The 19,922-nt window shown below is 30.9% G+C and overlaps 3 protein-coding genes and 1 non-coding gene across 4 annotated transcripts; 1 reads left to right on the top strand and 3 right to left on the bottom strand.

Annotated features, from left to right (window-relative positions):
• Positions 1-456: 456 nt before the first annotated feature.
• On the bottom strand, positions 457-2,287 carry LOC106445575 (probable sugar phosphate/phosphate translocator At1g12500). Its single transcript, XM_013887155.3, has 2 exons — positions 1,414-2,287; positions 457-1,224 (listed from the first exon to the last, which is right to left on the bottom strand). The coding sequence occupies exons 1-2, from the start codon at positions 2,083-2,085 to the stop codon at positions 811-813; spliced, it is 1,086 nt and encodes a 361-aa protein (XP_013742609.3). The 5' UTR covers positions 2,086-2,287; the 3' UTR covers positions 457-810.
• Positions 2,288-2,512: 225 nt separating this feature from the next.
• LOC111198827 lies at positions 2,513-8,476 on the bottom strand. The gene is made up of 3 exons (XM_022688152.2): positions 8,328-8,476; positions 7,754-7,863; positions 2,513-7,648 (listed from the first exon to the last, which is right to left on the bottom strand). The coding sequence occupies exons 1-3, from the start codon at positions 8,430-8,432 to the stop codon at positions 7,294-7,296; spliced, it is 570 nt and encodes a 189-aa protein (XP_022543873.1). The 5' UTR covers positions 8,433-8,476; the 3' UTR covers positions 2,513-7,293.
• Positions 6,985-7,058, bottom strand: TRNAV-AAC. The gene has a single exon. It is a non-coding gene; the product is annotated as a tRNA-Val (tRNA).
• A 9,598-nt stretch (positions 8,477-18,074) lies between the features above and the next one.
• Positions 18,075-19,885, top strand: LOC106449332 (transcription factor bHLH55). Its single transcript, XM_013891111.3, has 3 exons — positions 18,075-19,000; positions 19,197-19,589; positions 19,677-19,885. The coding sequence occupies exons 1-3, from the start codon at positions 18,689-18,691 to the stop codon at positions 19,758-19,760; spliced, it is 789 nt and encodes a 262-aa protein (XP_013746565.2). The 5' UTR covers positions 18,075-18,688; the 3' UTR covers positions 19,761-19,885.
• The last annotated feature ends 37 nt before the right edge of the window (positions 19,886-19,922 follow it).

Below are 19,922 nucleotides of genomic sequence, written 5' to 3'. Positions count from 1 at the left end.
CATAAACTCTTTAAAAAAATTTGGTTTGCCAACCAACACGTTAGATCTCTATATAATTATATATATGCGTTATGAGAATGAAATCAGAACAACTTGGATACAATTACATTATATGAAATGAAGCATTATATAGAAGCCTAAAACATTTAGTAGAGTTACCACCTTAAAAGGTTAACTATATTTGAACACACCTAGACAAGTCTAATGATAAACTTAAACCCTACATTAGCTAAAACATCAACATCTTATCAAAACATATTTAATAATACTTATTGAATTTTGGATGCCACGTTTCTTTCATCTGAGTAGAGTGATTCGTCAATTATAGTAAACAATAGGAACAATAAAAAATTTTGTGTACTAGAGTTTAAAAAAAAGTGTATTAGAGTATACAAAAGAAACACAAAATAAATAACAAACAAACGGTTTGTTGATTTGTTGAGGAAGAACAAACTCTTAAGCTAAGCTTCAATACATCTCGATCAAAATCATAAATTACAAATCATCATAAGAATACAAAATGTTTATAGAAATAGTATTTTAATGTATTGAAAATGAAAGATACAATCTTATTTATTTTAGTTTTTCACCCTACTTTTCCCCTTGTGTTATATATATTCCCCTTTTTTCATACTCATAGTTTATCCCCAATCAGTGTAAACCATTTACAATTAATTTGATTCTCCCCTACCCTCAAACCGGTTCAAAACATAGCAGAAATTCCAAAAGAATCAAGAAGCATAATCCGAAAAATATCGAAAAAATAAAAATAACTTCACCGGTTTAAACCCGGTCTCTTTTCTCACACTTTCACTTCTGGTTAAGCAATTTGGATCTCTTCCTAGCTTCGCTGTAGAGAACCACTCCCATAATCGTGACACCGAACCCGGCAACACCCATCACCGTCACCGGATTCCTAAATATCAAAACGGAGACTCCGGCAGCCACCGCGGCTTTTCCGTTGCCCAAAACCTGCAAAGTGAGAGCACTTGTGTGCTTTGTCACCAAGAAGTTAGTCAAGTTTACTAAATAAGCAACTGTCGCATTCCCTGCGAGCAAGAAGATGATCAATGGATCCGTCCTCGCCTTTTCAATTAGGATACTTAACACGTTTCCTTCGATGTAGAGTGTAAATGGTAGTAAGATACAAGCTGCCATTGGTGCCATGTAGAGCAGAAGATTCATCGAATGTAGCTTCTCCGATTCCGACGTCAGAATAATCCCCTGCAAATAAACAAAATTAGATTAAACTAAACCAATAAAAAAACAAAACAAAAACTCCATTTAACTGAAGTAAGGCTGTTTAAGACACATGTGTTGTCGGAAAACTATTTTTTTTTTGTCAACTTGTCGGAAAACTATTGAAACGCAATTTCGGTTTTAACCAAACCGGTTAGGGTCAAATTTACATACCTGGACGACGGACTTAAGAGCTCTACCGGCGGTGGAAGCGACGCAAATGAGGAAACCAAAGAGATGAAACGAAGGTTCGGAGTTAGAAGCTAAGACGATGCCGGAGACAACAGGAAGAAGAGCCAAGTAAACTTCGGTGGACTCCGTTTTACACGTGATGAGGAAAGAGAAGACGGCGGTGAAGAACGGCGTGGTGGCTCCGATCGCTTGGTTGAAGGAGACGGGAATGTAACGCAGCGAAGTGTTGCCGCACACGACGGAGAGGCAGAAGATCGCCGAGAGAGAAAGGATCTTCAGAAACTGGCGGCGCGAGAGGATGTGCTGACGCGGCACGACGCCGGCGATGTTGATGACGGCGGAGCTGTAGGCGGCGCAGGAGAGCATGTGCGTCATGGTCAGGAAGATCGGGTAGCGGAAGCCGTAGTAGAAGAGGAGGTATTTGTTCAGGAGGAGGACGCCTATGTTCGAGCCGAACCAGGCGGCGATAATGGCGGCGGTGAGAATGGTCGGAGATACGGTGGGTGAGGAGAGGGAGAAAGGTTTTCCTGTGGAGGAAGAGGAGGAGTGAGGAGGTGTTTCGGGGATGTCGACGACTGCTTGCGGGGCGGTTGCGGCGCCGTCGAATCTCGGGTTGCTCATCCGCCGCGTCGTCCATGACTGAGCTTCCACCATTTTAGTTAGGGGGTAAAATGGGAATATCAAATTTACTCTCTTCCAGCTAGAGAGAGAGAGAGAGTCTTTATCTTTGAGATCTGAGAGTGAGAGAGGAAGTAAGAAGAAGAGGAAGATGATGAATGTAATTCGGACGGTGAAGATTAGATTTTAGCGTAGAGGTTTCGAGTGATATCAGCCGTTGGATCTGATAGTTGGAGGGAGTTCTATTATTTTAAAATAAAAATACAAATAAATAAACAAATCTAGTTTTAAGATTCGAAGTCTGGTGTTGAAGCATGAGTCAGAAGTGTCGGTAGTAGGTCCACTCATTTGAGATCCCATCCAAGGGAAGCAATCTTCTACGACACTGCCTAAACCTATCTCTTTAAGACACACCCTAATTAGTTAACTATAAATCACTACTAATTACCAAGATCAAACGTTTATGTATTACATAATATGTTTCTCTTTACAGCTTGATCATATTGTGTTTATACATTTTGACCGTGAACTGACTGAATCAATCATCTTATGCTATATTGTATAAATAAGTTATGGTCAACGTGCTTATTATATCTATATATGTATATGTTTAGATTTTTAAACATGCATTAAAATATAATTTACACTTGACCATAGTACGATTTAATAAAGGTTGGGACATAAACGTTTAACAAAAAAAGAGGTTGTCACATATACCAAAAACAAATCAGATCTGTGAAATAATAACGCGAGTTTTCCTTCACATCACTACGTCAGCATTAATCACGCATTGAGTTTGTCATTCAAATGACTATTAATGTGTGATCTGATATGAGCATTATGACATCTGCCACTGCCACATGATATCTTCTAGTTTATCCAGTTACTATTCCAGTCACCAAAAGTCGAATACCAATTATGGTAAGAAATACAAATACATTTTTTAAAGTATATCGTTCTAGAAAAGTAGTCTTGGCCAGCATAATGCAAAATTTAGTGTTGCTTTCGGTAAAATGTTTTTTTGTATTGCATTCTATTCGTTAGCAGGTTAGTATGTTTTTTTGGGGTTCATCACTTTCTCATATTTCCAGATCATGTATGATGTATGCGATTGCTAATATCCAAGGTAATAGCTTTGTAAGATGGCTTTGTAAATTACAAATACATTATACATCACGTTTCCTTTATAAACAAATAAAGAAGGAAATACTAACAAATTGGACCAATCTTTGTCAAAAAGAAAAACAAAAGAGGGTATTCTATTGATTAAGTGCCTTAATTAATTTACAAAATGAAAAATTGTCGGTTGACAACAAAAAGGAGAAATGTCCCACTTTGAAAATGAATAAACAAAAAAAGAATTATATTGTTTTTTTTGACGAAAGAAAACTATATTGTTTTGTCTTTGTATCATACGATATGATCTGAAGTTATATGCGTCAGTTCTATCATACGATATGATCTGAAGTTATATGCGTCAGTTCTAAGTAAGATCTAAGAGCATCCGCAGTGATTTGATCAAGTCTATCTCCTTTAATACTTCAACTAAATTTTTACCCGTGCTAGAAAGTACAGATTTATTTTTAAAACTAAATAAATTATTTTTATATAATTTCTTTATTAGATAATGTATAGGTTTGAATATATTTATCGGATGCACTGAACCATACCAAACTAAAAAAAACTCTCCAAAATTAAGCTGAATTTCATAAATAACCGAGCATATCATATATTTTTTGGAACCGAAAAATAGAAATCGAACTAAAGACCAAATGAGTACTTAAATTTTTAAAATACAAATTATATACCTATTAAACATAACTAAACCATTAAAAATATTTATACTAATAATGAAACTATACGTGATAATAATCACGTCATGTGTAAATATATTTAAATAATCTGTCATATATTCATGGAGATTTATTGTTAGAGTAATTATATAATAGATTATGGAAGAATAGTAAATTAGTTCATTTAAATTATGTAAAATATTTATATAGTTAGAGAAATACAAGGTGATACTAAATAAATAGTTAAGTCTAATGAAATGGTCCAACAACCTTGTTTAATTAGATTTTTTAGGACTCCTTCCATTTTAATAGTATAGATATATTTATGGAGATTTATTGTTAGAGTAATTATATAATAAATTATGAGAGAATAATAAATGAATTCATTTAAATTATGAAAATATTTATATAGTTAGAAAAATATAAGGTAAGACCAGATAAATAGTTAAGTATAATGAAATAGTCTAACAACCTTGTTTAAGTAGATTTTTTAGGATTTCTTCGTTTTTAATAATATAGATATATAATAACAATATAAATTATTTAAATAAATAAATTTTAAATAAAATATAATTTGATTAGTTGTTGAGAAGTGTAGAATTCAAAGGCAAACGGTTCTTTATAACGAATTGTCTCTCTTCTCACTTCACTTTCTTCTCTATTTTTTTGCTTTTTCCATTTTTTTCTATTATTTTATCATGAGAATTGAGTGCAAGAAACCTCCACTAATCATATTCTAAGATATGTATAGTTTCTATCGCTAGAATCATTTTCTTGTTATCATATCGGCCCATAGATAGATATAATACATGGAAGACATAAGTTTTCGCAGCGGACACTTTAAAAACAATTATCGATGAACACGCAGATATATTTTCTCAGTGATATGTATATATAGTCAAGGTGTTTAGTAATAATGCTTATGTACGAGTGTGCGTAATACGACTATACGAAGAAGTTATCTTTACTTAGAAGGACCACCAAACTTTTATCTGACTCTTTTGCATTTACATATTTGCATGGATAACGAAATATGTCTCGTTTCCTAAATTGCCTTGAGACAAAATCTAATGGATGGATGATTAATGATTACGCCACATCGCTTCGTAAGAAACTTAGAATGATAGATGCCTACGTATATATCTACTAATAATAACAATCCCAATTAATTCCAAAAGTTGTGAGTCCACTTATGTTGAAAGATTGTGTCTTTTGAAAAAAAAGTGTAAAGGGTTGTGTCTTTTCTAAAAATTCTATGTTGGAAGGTTGTGTCTTCTCCAATTAATTTTTAAGATTGTGAATCCACTTATGTTGAAAAGTTGTGTATTTTGAAAAAGTTGTAATAATGTCTTTGATGAGAAGGTAAACTTGTTAAAAATGATGATGACGAAAAAAGCGATAAAGAAACAATATATAAACTTGTTAAAAATATTTATTTTGAAAACGTTGCATCTCTTGAGAAGCGTTGCGTCTTTCCAAAATAAAACGTAAAGATACATCGTTTGGAATAGTAACTGATGATGTCATAGATTTAAATTTAACTAAGACTTGGTCAAGGTTGTGAGTCCACTTATGTTGAAAAATTGTGTCTTTTGAAAAAAAAGTGTAAAGAGTTGTATCTTTTCTAAAAGTTCTATATTGGAAGGTTGTGTCTTTTCCAATTAATTTCTAAGGTTGTGAATCCACTTATGTTGAAAGGTCGTGTCTTTTGAAAAAGTAGTGTAAAGGGTTGTGTCTTTTCTAAAAATTCTATGCTGTAAGGTTGTGTCTTTTCCAATTAATTCTTAAGGTTGTGAACTTCAATTATGTTGAAAGGTTGTGTCTTTTGAAAAATATGTGTAGAGGGTTGTGTCTTTTCTAAAAGTTATATGTTGTAAGGTTGTGTCCTTCTAAAAATAGTCTAAAAGTTATGACTATTCACTAGTATCTTTTAAAAAGTGAGAAGTTGTGAGTATTAGAAGAATACGACTATTCATATTGAAGGGTTGTGACTATTCAAATAAGCTTTTAAAAAATCTATAAATAGTCTCTCTCATGCATTTTTCAAATCAAATTTTCACTAATCTACTAATAATAAAATGGTGAAAAAATAATGTCAAAGTTGCAACTTTTCATCTAAACAAGGTGTCTTTTCATCTCAAAGTGGGATTGCTTTAAAAAATATTAGTTTTATTTAAGTAATGTGTTAGTTTATATAATAAGTGTTGGTATTTTATAAGAACTCTCCCAAAATTAAAAAAAAAATATTATAAATGAGACGGGTCATATTAACGTAAATCAACATATATTTATTACAATATTCAATTTTCTGAATATTCATTTTCAATAAATAAAGCAGGTAGATAAATATACAAAATAACAATTACCAACATATAAAATTGCATTTTGTTCAAAAAGTGGTTGAAGATAACTATCATGTAAAAAATGTATGAAAAAACTTAAAAAGGACGAAGACGCAATTGTATGCAATATGTGTTTTGATAAAAAATTAAAGGGAACATTAAGGTTTATAAAATATATATATATATATATATATATATATTTGAATACTTTGTAAATCATATTTTAATCATTAAAATTAAATTTAATTATTTATATGATTTAATTTTTTTATCAGACATATAAAACTATAAATTATAGATTATAATATATTTTTTATGCGATATCGCACGGACTCTTTACCTAGTTTATAATAACAAAAATCATATTTAACTAATCCTTTTATTTTTCCTGGAGTAAAATAAAAGCCATAGATAGACATAGATATTACACAAAAATGTTTGAAGTCTAGTGATCTCTTTTTTTTCATCTGTCTATATTCTGAAGTTCTTCACACTCTTTAAGTAGAGAAAATAAGGTAGTAAATGCCGATTTATATAGGTAAATGCGAGGTTATAGTTAAGGACTAGAATATGTAACTCACATCACCACATATTCTTGATTATATGATTTTTAAGTACTTGTTACATTTTTCTTCAATAATCAAGTATGTAGGCCAGACTATTATAGGAACCATTAGTTTCCATGTGCAACCCATGGGCTTAGTATACTGGGAGCCAAAGCTTTTTGCATGGGCCGTCAAACAATTGGCAGCAATCCACAACATTTGGTCAATCGACCCAAGAAAAAAATATAAAGAATTTGGCTTCGCCCGGGTTCGAACCGGAGACCTTCAGTGTGTTAGACTGACGTGATAACCAACTACACCACGAAACCTGTTGTTTACTGATGTTGGTTGCTTCCTTTGTCATACGTCAATAGTCGTTGATAGACCAAAGGTGCTGTCTGGGAGAAAAGATTTTTCCAGGTCAACAGAAATATATGCATCTGGAAACTTTGTGAACATAATACTTTTTATTCTCAACGTGAACTCTTGTTATTATAAGATCTGATTTTAGTGCCATAATCTTACACAAACAGCATCATGTAAAATTAGAAGAAAAGTACATGTTTAGCCAAAACCAGGAGGGAGTTCAGGATCTTCTTCATCACTGTTGTTGTCAGTGTAATAATTAACTCTGTTGCTACTACTACTACATGCTGCTTCTCCTTTGTTTACTATCACAGCTCCTTGAATCACCTCTTGCTTCTGTTTACCCCCTGGACCAACACCGGTTTCACCTTTTGGAAACGGTGTTGGGATGTTACGTTCCGCTTCTCTCGTGGAGGGTCCCTCTTGAACGCCTCCTGTGTTTGATAACGTAGCGTAGACGGATTGCACAGTTTCTCTGATCTCGCTCTTCATCCCGTCTTCTGATCTTATTATTCCCCACAACCCATCTGAGAGCTGGCTCAACATCTTGCTCCTACAAGGAAAAAACATACGGACTTTTTAGTAAGTATGCTTCATAACCAATCAGATAAAAGAAGAAATGTCACTGAACAGAAGGATCATTCTCTTTTTAACTTACCCGACTTGTTCGAATATAGCATCAGAGAGCTGCCTGGGTTTCATATTTTGAGCACCAGGTCGATTCAAAGCTGTCTTTACAAGTGATATCATCTTGTTTCGTAATTCCTCCTGCAAAAAAAACAAGTCACCGGCCGCTTTAGTAGTAAGAATATGCAGAGTCTAGAAGAATCAAAGATGCAGTGTTGTAAAAAAGAATAATCCAAGTTGCCTCACAGTGTAACCTTTTAACTCTTATCTAAAATCACAACAAGTTGTTGGAATGACAATGCCCCCATCCCATTGTGATGAGTTTGGTTGTAAAGAGACCCCATCAAATATAATGAACAGTAAGTAATATAAGCAACCTAACTAACCACAAAGTCACAATAAGTAAACACTGATAAAAAAAATTAGCTTAAGATTCTCTAAATTGATTGAAACTTAAGACAAAATATATCCCATTCTTATCTTAACACCGACCTCTTGTCTGTCAATCGATTCATGATTACGTGGTCCTAAAGCCACACGAATGTATTGGGAATCGAGAGAGGTCCATAAACCCTAACTGAAGGAGCAAAGCAGAGAGGGGTTACGTTATCTTTGAGGCGGCGTATGATATTGACGCGGAGACGGTCAAAATCGCCGTCGTCCTTAAGCTTCTGTACAACTTCTTCCTTGCTTACCCTCCTCCTCTCCATCTCCCCCACTCTACCTTCCTTCTTTTATTTCTATTTTTTTTTTGTTATTCTGCTTCTAATTGGTTACAATTAATTAAAAAAAATACAATTAAGTATACAAGCTTTTTAAAAAAGAGAGTACAATAAATATATAAATAAATACTTTAAAATATAATTTTTTAATGAAAAACTTTGAAAATAATTTTTTATTTTCAAAAAGAAATTTGGAAAAAATAAATTCGAAAAAATAATTTTTAAAAAATCTATAATTTTGTTTTAAAATCATTTTTTATTATATATATATATAGAGAACAAGTGTATAAGAGTCTTTTGTCACTTAATGAAAAAAAAATATTTTTAAAAATATCTATTTAGTGGTGGCAAACATGAATAATGGTACCAAGAAAATAGTCAACATGAAAATTCTCCAACTATTTTCCTATATCTTTTATAAATATTTAAGAATAATTTATAACTTTTTTATAAAAGTTTATAAATTCGATCCCACTCCCTAAATACTAATCCCTAAAAATTATTCACTAAACCCAAATGTTATAGCATTTTTGAATGAGTGTATTTTTGAAAAAGTGGTAACAAACTTATGGTATTTCAAACAATTCCTTTTGGAGGGTTTCAAGGTTTATTTATTTAAAATGAATACGATATACAAAGAATTTTTTTAAAAATATTTATAATATTTGAAATTTTCATATGAAAACAAAAACAATAGTTTGTCATATTTTTTTAATTTGCAATGTATATATTTATAAATAATTATAAAAATGCACATGTGCAAACAAAACACCTAGTAAATATATTATTTATGAAGAATTTTTATTTAACTAATTTGAACCGTCTTATAAAAATTTAAGTATGACCAATTAATTTATATACCATGATGAAATTTCTTATAAACTTTTTGATAATATGCATAATTGTTAATAAATATGTTTTTCTAAAATTTAAAATCAAAATTTTTGATAGTGTAAGAATAATAATAAATCTTAAATCAAATTATTGAACTAACTAGATTTTGAGAAACATACCGAAGTTTAATGTGTTTGTTTTTCACTAACTAGGTTGCTCTGGAACTATAAAAAAGTGTCTAGTTCACAGTATACATTTTTTAAAAATTTACTCCCACTATTTTGGGATTTAATTTTATTAAGGTTTATAAAACATTAGGTGATTTTTTCGTGCTTATACACGAATATAAATATTTAAAAATTAAATATATTATAAAAATTAATTAATAATTTATTTTAATTTTAAATATATTTTTAATTTAAATTTTAATTAATATGTATGATTTATTTTTGTTCTACTGATTAAAAATTTGATTATTTTTATTTTCATTTTCATTTAATTTGATTATTTTATTATATTATAAATATTTTTAGTAAAATTATGTATAATTTAATATATGTTGTTTTGAGAATCAAATAGTAAAAATAACTAAAGTGTTGATCGATTCAATGTTACATAAATGAATATAACAACAACAGTCTCTTGAAACCTCATGGATATATATATTTTGTACAAAAGAACTTAATTGAAATAGTTGGTTAATATCTCTATTATATTATTTAAGAATTTTATATTTATGTATTGATATGTTGAGTCGTTCTATAATATCCATGTATTGAAAATATTACTATAAATAATAATTTATTGTTCTTAGTTAAATTTTTATTTTAGACAAAAGAATTGTATTGATCCAATTTCTCATTTTTTTGGATTTATTGTGTTACATATATTGTTTAAATTAAAGTACAACTATTTTTAATCTCATTTTGCCAAATATAATTAATTGTATTCATTGTATTAGTTTTGTTCATCATCTTAGATGTGTAAGTATATTTTTAATTTTTAAAATAATATGGCATATGTTAATTTTCAAAAATATTTTTTTTTGAAAAAAGTGATGATCAGTATGATTCTGCATACAAATATAACTGATAAATTTTAAAATGGAAGATTATTTCTTTACTTTAATATCAAGATTAATTTTGTAAATCTCTTTTTTAATAAATCACATTATATATAATATTTCCTATACAAGTTTATAAATGTTTTCTTATTATATATGTTATTTGGAATTCTTGTAAAAGAATACTTCAATAAAAAAAGAAAGAAAAATTTTCATTCATTAAGATATCTTAGTTTATGTAATTTAATTATTTCTTGTTGTAATTTTAGAAATAGATTGATTTAAAAAAAAATACTTCTTACTTATAAAATATATATATTATGTTGTGAATTTTATATTTTAAAAGGAAGATTGTTTCTTTACTTTATAATCAAGATTATTTTGTGAATTTTCTTTTTTTATGAATCAAATTATATATAGAATCTATTTTTGTTTTTAAATTTTATAAATGTTCTTTATTATAAGGTTTTTTTAAAAAAAAACAAAGAAAATGAAAGCCTAGATAAAGAAGGAAAAAGAAAACAAAATAGAGTTTTATAATATTATTAAGGGTACCGCTGTAATTAACCGTTGTAAGGAAAAATAAAACAAAATAGATATTAAATAATGAAAATTATATATATATTTGATTCATTAACGGTACCGCTGTAATTAACCGTTTAACGTGAATACAATACGTAGAAAACTGAATTCTCAAATAATATTGTAGAAATTGACTTGAATTTAAACTTAATAGACGAAATGAGATTGGATGATTTTTGCTTTTTTTGTTCAAAAAAAAAAGATTTTTGTTTTTTATGTTACAATAAAACAAAGAAAATTAAGAGAATATAAATCAAAGAAGCATGAGAAAACTGTCACTTCTTCATTCATGTTTACACTTTTTATTTATACACAGATCACACATGACCTTTTGGTGAATGGTGATGTTCGTAATAACTGCTAACATGGTGTGATCAGTCATCACCACGTTGAATCATATACACACAATAATGTACTAATATGGAAAAAGATCATATGGACCGCATCTCTATAAAGATCGAAATGTCAGACCTAATTTTGACCCCAGTCCCCCCTTAACTCACTAAATCCAGCAATTATTGCAAGAAAAAAAATCATTTAATATCTTCCGAGTGTCCATGTCATCCTTGGCAATCATATTGCAACTTATATGAATAATTGGAAAATATTATATCGTTCTTAATCTCCACTATACTTGAGAAATTTGTGATTAAGGAGTTTATTGTATTATTTAAAACCATTAAATGTTATGTACTTGGCCTGAAAGCTATAGTGATTAGTTGGTTTTAGATATAAAATATTTGCGGTAAAATGAGATGTCAACCTACAAATTGTCTTGAAAGAGTAAAAATAAAATTATGAAGAAAAATTAACACCTTGTTAAGAATCCAAAACCAAAATATTAAGAACTGATCATACATATGAAATGCATGTTTTCTTCACTTTTTATAGATACATGTGTCTCATAATCTCTGGAATTAAACTTGAGTCATAAAAAACGAACCTCCGAATACATTATACAGTCGACAGGTTTTTCAAAGTGCTCATCCAAAGTGATAAAGATTCGTCATTTCAAGATAGTGTTTGCTGCTCGGTCTCGAGTTATTGTTTTTTCCCATGTAAACTCTCAACTCCCAAGCTGGATGGTTCATGAGACCAACCTTTTGGTAGTTATTTAATAAGATATGAAGCTTTCGATGTCACAACAAAAAAAAGAATGGAGACGATCTCGGTTTGAGGATTAATTACGTCCATGATATGATCGCATACCAAATCAGTTTAATTTAATGCATGGAAATTGGAAACATTACCAAACTATTATCAATAGGTTTTTAACAGAAATTTTATAAAATCTTGACATCGGTGATTAATGGACGAGTGTCTTTAATGACTCTCATTAGCTCCCACATTTGATGCAATTAATGTAACTTTTTGCAGCCCTAGTTGTTCATGCAATTATGTAAATTAGAAAATGCTGAACTTGTAAGACAAGATGATTTTGTGCTGTGCAATGCTTGTTTTCGTTTTGTCTTAGCCACTGTATCTAGGTTGCGGACGTTTCTCCATCATAGGACTGTACTTTTCGACTCCCATTTTTGGGATGATTAAAATTAAGGGATTTTTGCAAAATTGACCTACAACTTAAAGTCAAACACAAAACTAACCTCCCTTTTTTTTGAAAATTGGTTTTGCCCTATTCACCCCACAAGTTCAAATAATTTACGAAAATGCCATCAATTTTTTTTTTCTTTTTTTTTCGAAAATGACATTTTTACTCTCTCACCCTCATCATCTTCAAGTAATTACAAGATTGCCATTGTCATCAATACCACAACCACCATGAACAACCAATTTGAAGCTCTTAATGCTCCCAAAATCGATTTACCCTTCTTCTTTTTCCATTCTTGTGAACTAAACACAACATATCTCTCACTTTCTCTCAACAATGAGCTAAAAAAACCCAAGATTTTGATTCTAAAATTTTTATGGTTCATAGAGTCATAGAAGCTAACGATTATGGGTGGGTGACTTTCGTTTGTGATTCTGTGGGCTTGGAGAAGCCTTATGTATGCTAAGGAACTTATCTCACCAATTTAAGGTATGACATCGAGTTTTTTTCCAGATCTGTTCGTCAGACGACTTACTTGGGAAGTCGTCTGGCTGTAGACGACTTACCTTTCAGTCGTCTGGCTGTAGACGACTTACCTGGAAGTCGTCTGGTCAACGCAGAGGTTATTTTTGCAATTGACTTTGAAATCTGTAACCTGAGACGACTGAAAGTTAAGTCGTCTACTATTGTTTGGTTTCAAAAAAAATTCCAAAGAACCTAGACGACTTACATTTCAGTCGTCATAGGTTAGTTTTGCATTTGACTGGATAATTTCAGAAGTTTGACTTCCCCAGACGACTTACATTTCAGTCGTCTGGCAAAAATTAAAATAATAATATTTTTTAAAAGTAGACGACTTAAAGTTAAGTCGTCATAGGTTAGTTTTGCAATTGAAAAAAAAAACTTCAAGATTTAATTATACACAGACGACTTATAATTCAGTCGTCCACCAGACGACTTAATTGTAAGTCGTCCAGGACTTTTTTCCGAGATTCTGGTCAAACCTCGTAAATCCTGGACGACTTACATTTCAGTCGTCTCGTGGACGACTGAATTATAAGTCGTCTGTATATAATTAAATCTTGAAGTTTTTTTTTCAATTGCAAAACTAACCTATGACGACTTAACTTTAAGTCGTCTACTTTTAAAAAAATATTATTATTTTAATTTTCACTAGACGACTGAAATGTAAGTCGTCCAAAAAGTCAAACTTCTGAAATAATCCAGTCAAATGCAAAACTAACTTCTGACGACTGAAATGTAAGTCGTCTAGCTTTTTTGGAGTTTTTTTTTAACCAAACAATAGTAGACGACTTAACTTTCAGTCGTCCGAAATAACAGATTTCAAAGTCAATTGCAAAAATAACCTCTGCGTTGACCAGACGACATATAGTTTAGTCGTCTAGACAACTTAGATTGAAGTCGTCCGCGTCTTCTCCACTAGTTTTTAAGTCTTCTACATTAGTTTTTGAATAACTTGTATTTTTAAGAGTGATAAGTAACTTCAAGATATGTAAAACTCATATTTACAAAATATGTTCTCTTCCTTAGTTTTACTAAATTTGACTAAGTTTTTCAATGCAAACTTATAAAAAATATGATATGCTTTGACTAGTTACTATTGTTTGTTTCCATCTCTTACCAACATTCTTGTTTATTATGATGAGAAAAAGGCCATTGGAGTTTATTATTGCATATGAGAGATCCAAAGATAAGAAAAAGGCTACTGAAGTCTATTATTTCATTGATTTGTAAATGTGTAAACACATTGTTAGCACATTTAATACATCTTGGAAAACATTATTACTGATTTTACAAAAAATTCACAACTAAAAGAGTATACATGCAATTCACAAAACAGACCACAAACAAAACTATTATAGATCATTCATCTACAAAGACAAGCTTGGATTCCACTTGAGTAGACAAGACCAGACAACTTTTAAGAAGTCCAGACGACTTCTAAGAAGTCCAGACGACTTCCAGGAAGTTCAGACGACTTTGCCAGAAGACTTTTAGGAAGTTCAGACGACTTCCAGATGACTTTACAGGAAGTCCAGACGACTTTTAGAAAGTCCAGACGACTTCCAGACGACTTCCAGACGACTTCCAGACGACTAACAAGTAAGTCGTCCCAGAAGTCTTCCAGATGTGAAAAACCTGCATTTTAAATCCAGATCTGAAAAACCTGCATATTCAAAAACGTTCAAATGGCTTAAAAACAGAAAAAATGAATGGAAGATTAGATAAATCTACCTTTACAGAACACACAAAAATACATATCAAAAAATAATTGATCTACCTTTAAATTAGTGGAAGATGAGTACATCTAATTAAAAACCTGCAAAAAAAAAATAGATTAGTAACAAAGACATGAGACAAAATTGAAAAATTCATATAAAGTTTGGTGTTTTCAAGTCAAAGAGATTAGAGTGGGTTTGGAGAGTTTTAGTTTGGGAAAAAAGTAAGAACTTTATACAACAAGAAGTTACCAAATGAAGAAAAATCAGACATAAGAACTTACCAAAACGCTCAGAAAAATCCAGACAACTTCCTAGAAGTCCAGACGACTTCCTGGAAGTCCAGACGACTTCCTGGAAGTCCAGACGACTTCCTGGAAGTCCAGACGACTTCCTGGAAGTCCAGACGACTTCGTGGAAGTCCAGACGACTTTGTCAGAAGACTTCCAAGAAGTCCAGACGACTTCCAGACGACTTCCAGACGACTAACAGGTAAGTCGTCCCAGAAGTCTTCCAGATCTGAAAAACCTGCACATCAAATCCAGATCTGAAAAACCTGCATATCCAAAAACGTTCAAATGACTTAAAAATAGAGAAAATGAGTGGAAGATTAGATAAATCTACATTTATAGAACACACAAAAATACATATCTAAAATTAATAGATCTACCTCTAAATTAGTGGAAGATGAGTACCACTTGATTAAAAACCTGCAAAAGAGATAGATTAGTAAGAAATACATGAGACAAAACTGAAAAATTTATATAAAGTTTGGTGTTTTCAAGTCAAAGAGATTAGAGAGAGGTTGGAGAGTTTTAGAATGATGAACATTACATTTTTGTTGCAGCCATTTGAGAGGAGGAGAGAGAATGTGTAAATTTTTCTTTATATAGGGAGACAAAAAATCCAATTAGATTAAATATTTTTGACTCAGACGACTTCCTGGACGACTTACATTTCAGTCGTCTGGTGAAGAAATTAAAACAGACGACTTACATGTAAGTCGTCCAGAAGAGTTTAATATTTTTAGCGGGAAATTAAATATTTTTAGCGGGAAACTAAAATAGAAGACTTTCCAGACGACTTACAAGTAAGTCGTCTGGACGACTGAAATATACGTCGTCCGGGTAAATTATTCAACAGACGACTGAAACTTTCCAGACGACTTACAAGTAAGTCGTCTGGACGACTGAAATATACGTCGTCCGGGTAAATTATTCAACAGACGACTGAAATATAAGTCGTCCACACCCTAAACATAACCCCTAAACTTAATTATCTAATTAAACACTTCATAAAACCAAATCAAACTTGAAAAGTGTTTACTATACACAGAAATAAACACATATAAGTGAAAACTAATTTTTGAAAAAAACATTTTAGTTTTCCAAAATCTAACCCTAACAATACATACAATACTACAACATATGTTTGCCAAACTCCTAAACCAAAGTATTTCATGATTCACTACTTCCACTCATCTATCTTCAAAACAAATCAATTTTATCATATCTTAATTTATATCAGTTAAAACTGTTTATAATTACTTGATTTTTATTTTTTAAGCATCAAAATATTTTTTTACAAGATTTATAAATTATTTTTAAAGTAAACTGGTACCAGACGACTTACACTTCAGTCGTCCAGACGACTTCCAACATCTCAGACGACTCAGACGATTTACTGGGGCTATATTCGTAAAAATGGCTTCTGTTTTTTTGTTTGGTCACAAGGGGCTGAGCTGTAATTTCACTAGGCTTTTAGGTTAGTTTTGCATTTGATTCAAGTTTGAGTATAGGTTTGGGATTAAAATCAAGTTGTGGGTTAGTTTTGGCAAAAACCCCTAAAATTAATATATATATATAAAAGACATGACAGAGCAAAAATTAAAAGAGAAAATCGTAGTTGAAATTTGAGATAGGTTTAGACAGAAAAATACTATGGAAATTCACATGGTAAACACTTGAAAGGTGATAAATCAACTTTTCATTAGCGATTTTCGATATCTATGCGCTTTAATATTTGAACAATGATGACCAAATTCCATCTCTTCGCCGAATTTAAGTTTATCTTATGGTATAAATTTCAGTGATTTATACAACAATAAACAGTTACGTTATGCTACTGATGTATCAAGTGATCATGATTAGAGATCTAATATCGTGACTCCCTGAAAAAGGTGTGATCGATGTTAGGAATCTTTTGTTTAGATGCCATATATGGCATCATGACTAGAGAATGACGTATTTCATTTTCAGTTTCAAAAAAAAAAAAAAAAGAATGACGTATTTCATTTTCTATGTACGTTACTACTTGGTATAATTACTATTTAACCTTTTGCATGAAATTGAAATAAATCACCAAATACCAAATTTTTGTATGTGAAAATAGTACCGCAGAATATAAAATATAGGTATATGATTAAAATGTTACTGGGCGGCCTAAGATATAAACAATATATTTCGGCATCCTTGGTATCTAGTAAGCGACAGAAACTTGTTTATCATACACGTAACGTGGAAAAATACTACTCCGTCTGTTTCAATATAAATAATATTTTAGAATAAATATTTTGTTTCAATTTACATGAAATTTTGAAATTTAATGTTAATTTTAACTTTATTGAAAACTATTCAGTCAATTAGATTTAAAAGTCTTTTTTGTAATTGGTTAGATAATTTTAAAATTATATCTTTATAAATATTATTTTTAAAATGTAACTTATCTTAATCTTTGTGCACAAAAGTAAAATATCAACTATTATAAAATAGAATGAGTATGAATATTGAAAAAGTACTATGAATACCAAATCGATTGAAAGATTTGGTTACAGTTTTCTTGACTAACCTTATAATACACTCGCCCTCGGTTCATCTAGTCTTTAATCTGGGATATAATATGATATCTTGCACGTATCTTCATTGGCTAAACTATGATATTTCGTATAGTGGCCTAAAAAATGTTTACAAACATTTTGGTCGGGAATAACGTTTTGGGCGATAGGAATAGGATCATACCAAGATATGTACATCTATCACATAACATGGGTACACGATTTCTTTTATCTAATCCAACAAAATGTAGATCATAAACGAATTATGATTTAGCTTGTATCAACATATCTATACTTATATAAAATGCAATGTTTGATTTACAATGTAAATTTTACTAAATAGTAAACAGAAAACTTAACTGAAACAATTGGGTTCTTCTGGTTTAGTGGTAGGTGGACTTTAGTTTGCTAAGCAATCTGAATTAAAAAAAAAACACTCCACTATATTGCTCATATAGTTCCATGCATTGTTGAGAGTTCATTTGAATATCCAAAAAGAAAATGTATCTGTGAATTGCTTTCTTTTCGAAATTTAATCTGGATCTTTTTATAATAAAAAAACAATTGGGCTCATCTGTTCGAATTTTTTATTCTTATTGGAAATTAAAACATTCATCAATTCACGAAACACAGAGATATGCTTGACACATTTTAAACGTATGTTCCTCATAGCAAAAAAAGAAAAAACGTATGTTCCTAACATAAAATCACTAAACTGATAGCCGCTAAATGAGCAGCTCAAGTTTGATCTTTTAAAACTCTTTCCCTGATAAAACAAATCTTTTAATTAGTATCTATCACCCACTTCTTGAAAAATAAATAAATAGTATAACACCCACTCACTCGTAGGACCACCTACGTATGACCACACATTCGTATCTTTTAGAGATTATAACGTTAAATTCTTTTGAGGTTACAAATCTGCCGTCACATCTGTCTCACCAAAGAAGAAAGAAAAAAAATCATATACTTGAAAAGAAAAAGAAAAATATTGGTTAGTATAAATGACACTGCATTGCTACCCAGATTCAGCATAACCTTTTGTTTTTTATTAAAAACCAAACAACTCATAGCATCCAAAGATTCTCTTATTACCAAAGCAATTCCCACAACCACCAACAAGACAAAGAAAGGCATTATCCTATGGCTTTTCCATCTTCTTCATCGTTCACAGTAGATTTTGCGTATGAAAATGAATTGGATTTCTCGAGTTTGTTAACTCCTTCAACGTTAATATCATTCCAAGATCCTAATCCAACAAATCCGATCATTCATACTGAAAACGACGGAAGACAAAGGATCCGTGATACGACCGTGACAGATGAAATCCCAAAAGAAGATGTTGAGCCAAAGAACAAGAGAGTCAAACATAGAGAGATTGAGAGACAAAGAAGGCAAGAAGTCACGTCTCTTTTCAAGCACCTACGATATATATTGCCAGTTCAATATGTTAAGGTAAATACATTTTATCATTCTTAATTAGCGTCTATATTAAGTATTAGTTACCTAGATCCTTAGTAGTAAATATTATATATATATACATATACAAAATATCCTATCTGTAATCTCTGAATTAGATTTTGGTTTGAAAAGTTAATTTAAATCATATATAGATGATAGGGCATTAAACTAATTGGTGATGCATAAATAGGGTAAGCGTTCTTCATCAGATCACGTTCACGAAGCTGTGAATTACATCAAAGACTTAGAAAAGAAGATCAAAGAGGTCAGCGAGAAAAGAGATCGATTCAAGAGATCTATTACTCATCCACCTCCAGCAGGATATTGTCCTATAAGATCATTAGCAGCATCGTGTTCGTCATCATCACTATCATCATATTGTTCTTGTGTTGGAGACACACATATCGATGTTAAGGTGAGGACTTGTTTGGTCGGTATCGAGATAGTAGTAAGTTGCTGTTTCAGACACGAATCTTGTCTCTCAAGGGTTCTTCAGCTTCTGGTTCAAGAACAAAGTTTTAATGTTGTTAGTTGCATCTCAACTAGACTGCATCTAAGAATCATACACACCATTGTCTCTGAGGTAATCTTGTGGTATTCTATTTTCATTAAATTATGAAGTGAAAATGAACAAATATTAATTTTTAGGAAAGTTTTGAAAATTCTGCAGGTTGAGAAAGGAATAGAGATTAACTTCTCAGAGCTTCAAGAAAAGATAATCAAAAACATGGGGACATCGTGCTTTAATTTTTAGAGCTGTCTTCAATCAGAAGAAGGATTTGTGATGATATGCAAATTATATGTCTTGAATTATGTATTTTCAAAATCATATAAAATTAGAGACTTGTTGTTTATTTTAAATAAGTATCTCTTAATGTTTTTTTTGGGTCAAAATATCTCTTAATGTTTAAGTATT

This window comes from Brassica napus, chromosome A6, assembly GCF_020379485.1.
Source record: "Brassica napus cultivar Da-Ae chromosome A6, Da-Ae, whole genome shotgun sequence".
Classification (NCBI taxonomy): Eukaryota; Viridiplantae; Streptophyta; class Magnoliopsida; order Brassicales; family Brassicaceae; genus Brassica; species Brassica napus.
This window is presented reverse-complemented; position numbering and strand designations above follow the sequence as displayed.

What these genes read in the sequence shown, in the direction of transcription:
- LOC106449332 (XM_013891111.3), top strand. Translation starts at nt 18,689, where the DNA reads ATGGCTTTTCCATCTTCTTCATCGTTCACAGTAGATTTTGCGTATGAA. An exon ending in TGCCAGTTCAATATGTTAAG is followed by an intron (nt 19,001 to 19,196) that starts GTAAATACATTT and finishes ATGCATAAATAG; the next exon opens with GGTAAGCGTTCTTCATCAGA. An exon ending in TACACACCATTGTCTCTGAG is followed by an intron (nt 19,590 to 19,676) that starts GTAATCTTGTGG and finishes AAAATTCTGCAG; the next exon opens with GTTGAGAAAGGAATAGAGAT.
- LOC106445575 (XM_013887155.3), bottom strand. Translation starts at nt 2,085, where the DNA reads ATGGTGGAAGCTCAGTCATGGACGACGCGGCGGATGAGCAACCCGAGA. An exon ending in CTCTTAAGTCCGTCGTCCAG is followed by an intron (nt 1,225 to 1,413) that starts GTATGTAAATTT and finishes GTTTATTTGCAG; the next exon opens with GGGATTATTCTGACGTCGGA.
- LOC111198827 (XM_022688152.2), bottom strand. Translation starts at nt 8,432, where the DNA reads ATGGAGAGGAGGAGGGTAAGCAAGGAAGAAGTTGTACAGAAGCTTAAG. An exon ending in TACGCCGCCTCAAAGATAAC is followed by an intron (nt 7,864 to 8,327) that starts GTAACCCCTCTC and finishes TTTTTTTTGCAG; the next exon opens with GAGGAATTACGAAACAAGAT. An exon ending in GCTATATTCGAACAAGTCGG is followed by an intron (nt 7,649 to 7,753) that starts GTAAGTTAAAAA and finishes TTTTCCTTGTAG; the next exon opens with GAGCAAGATGTTGAGCCAGC.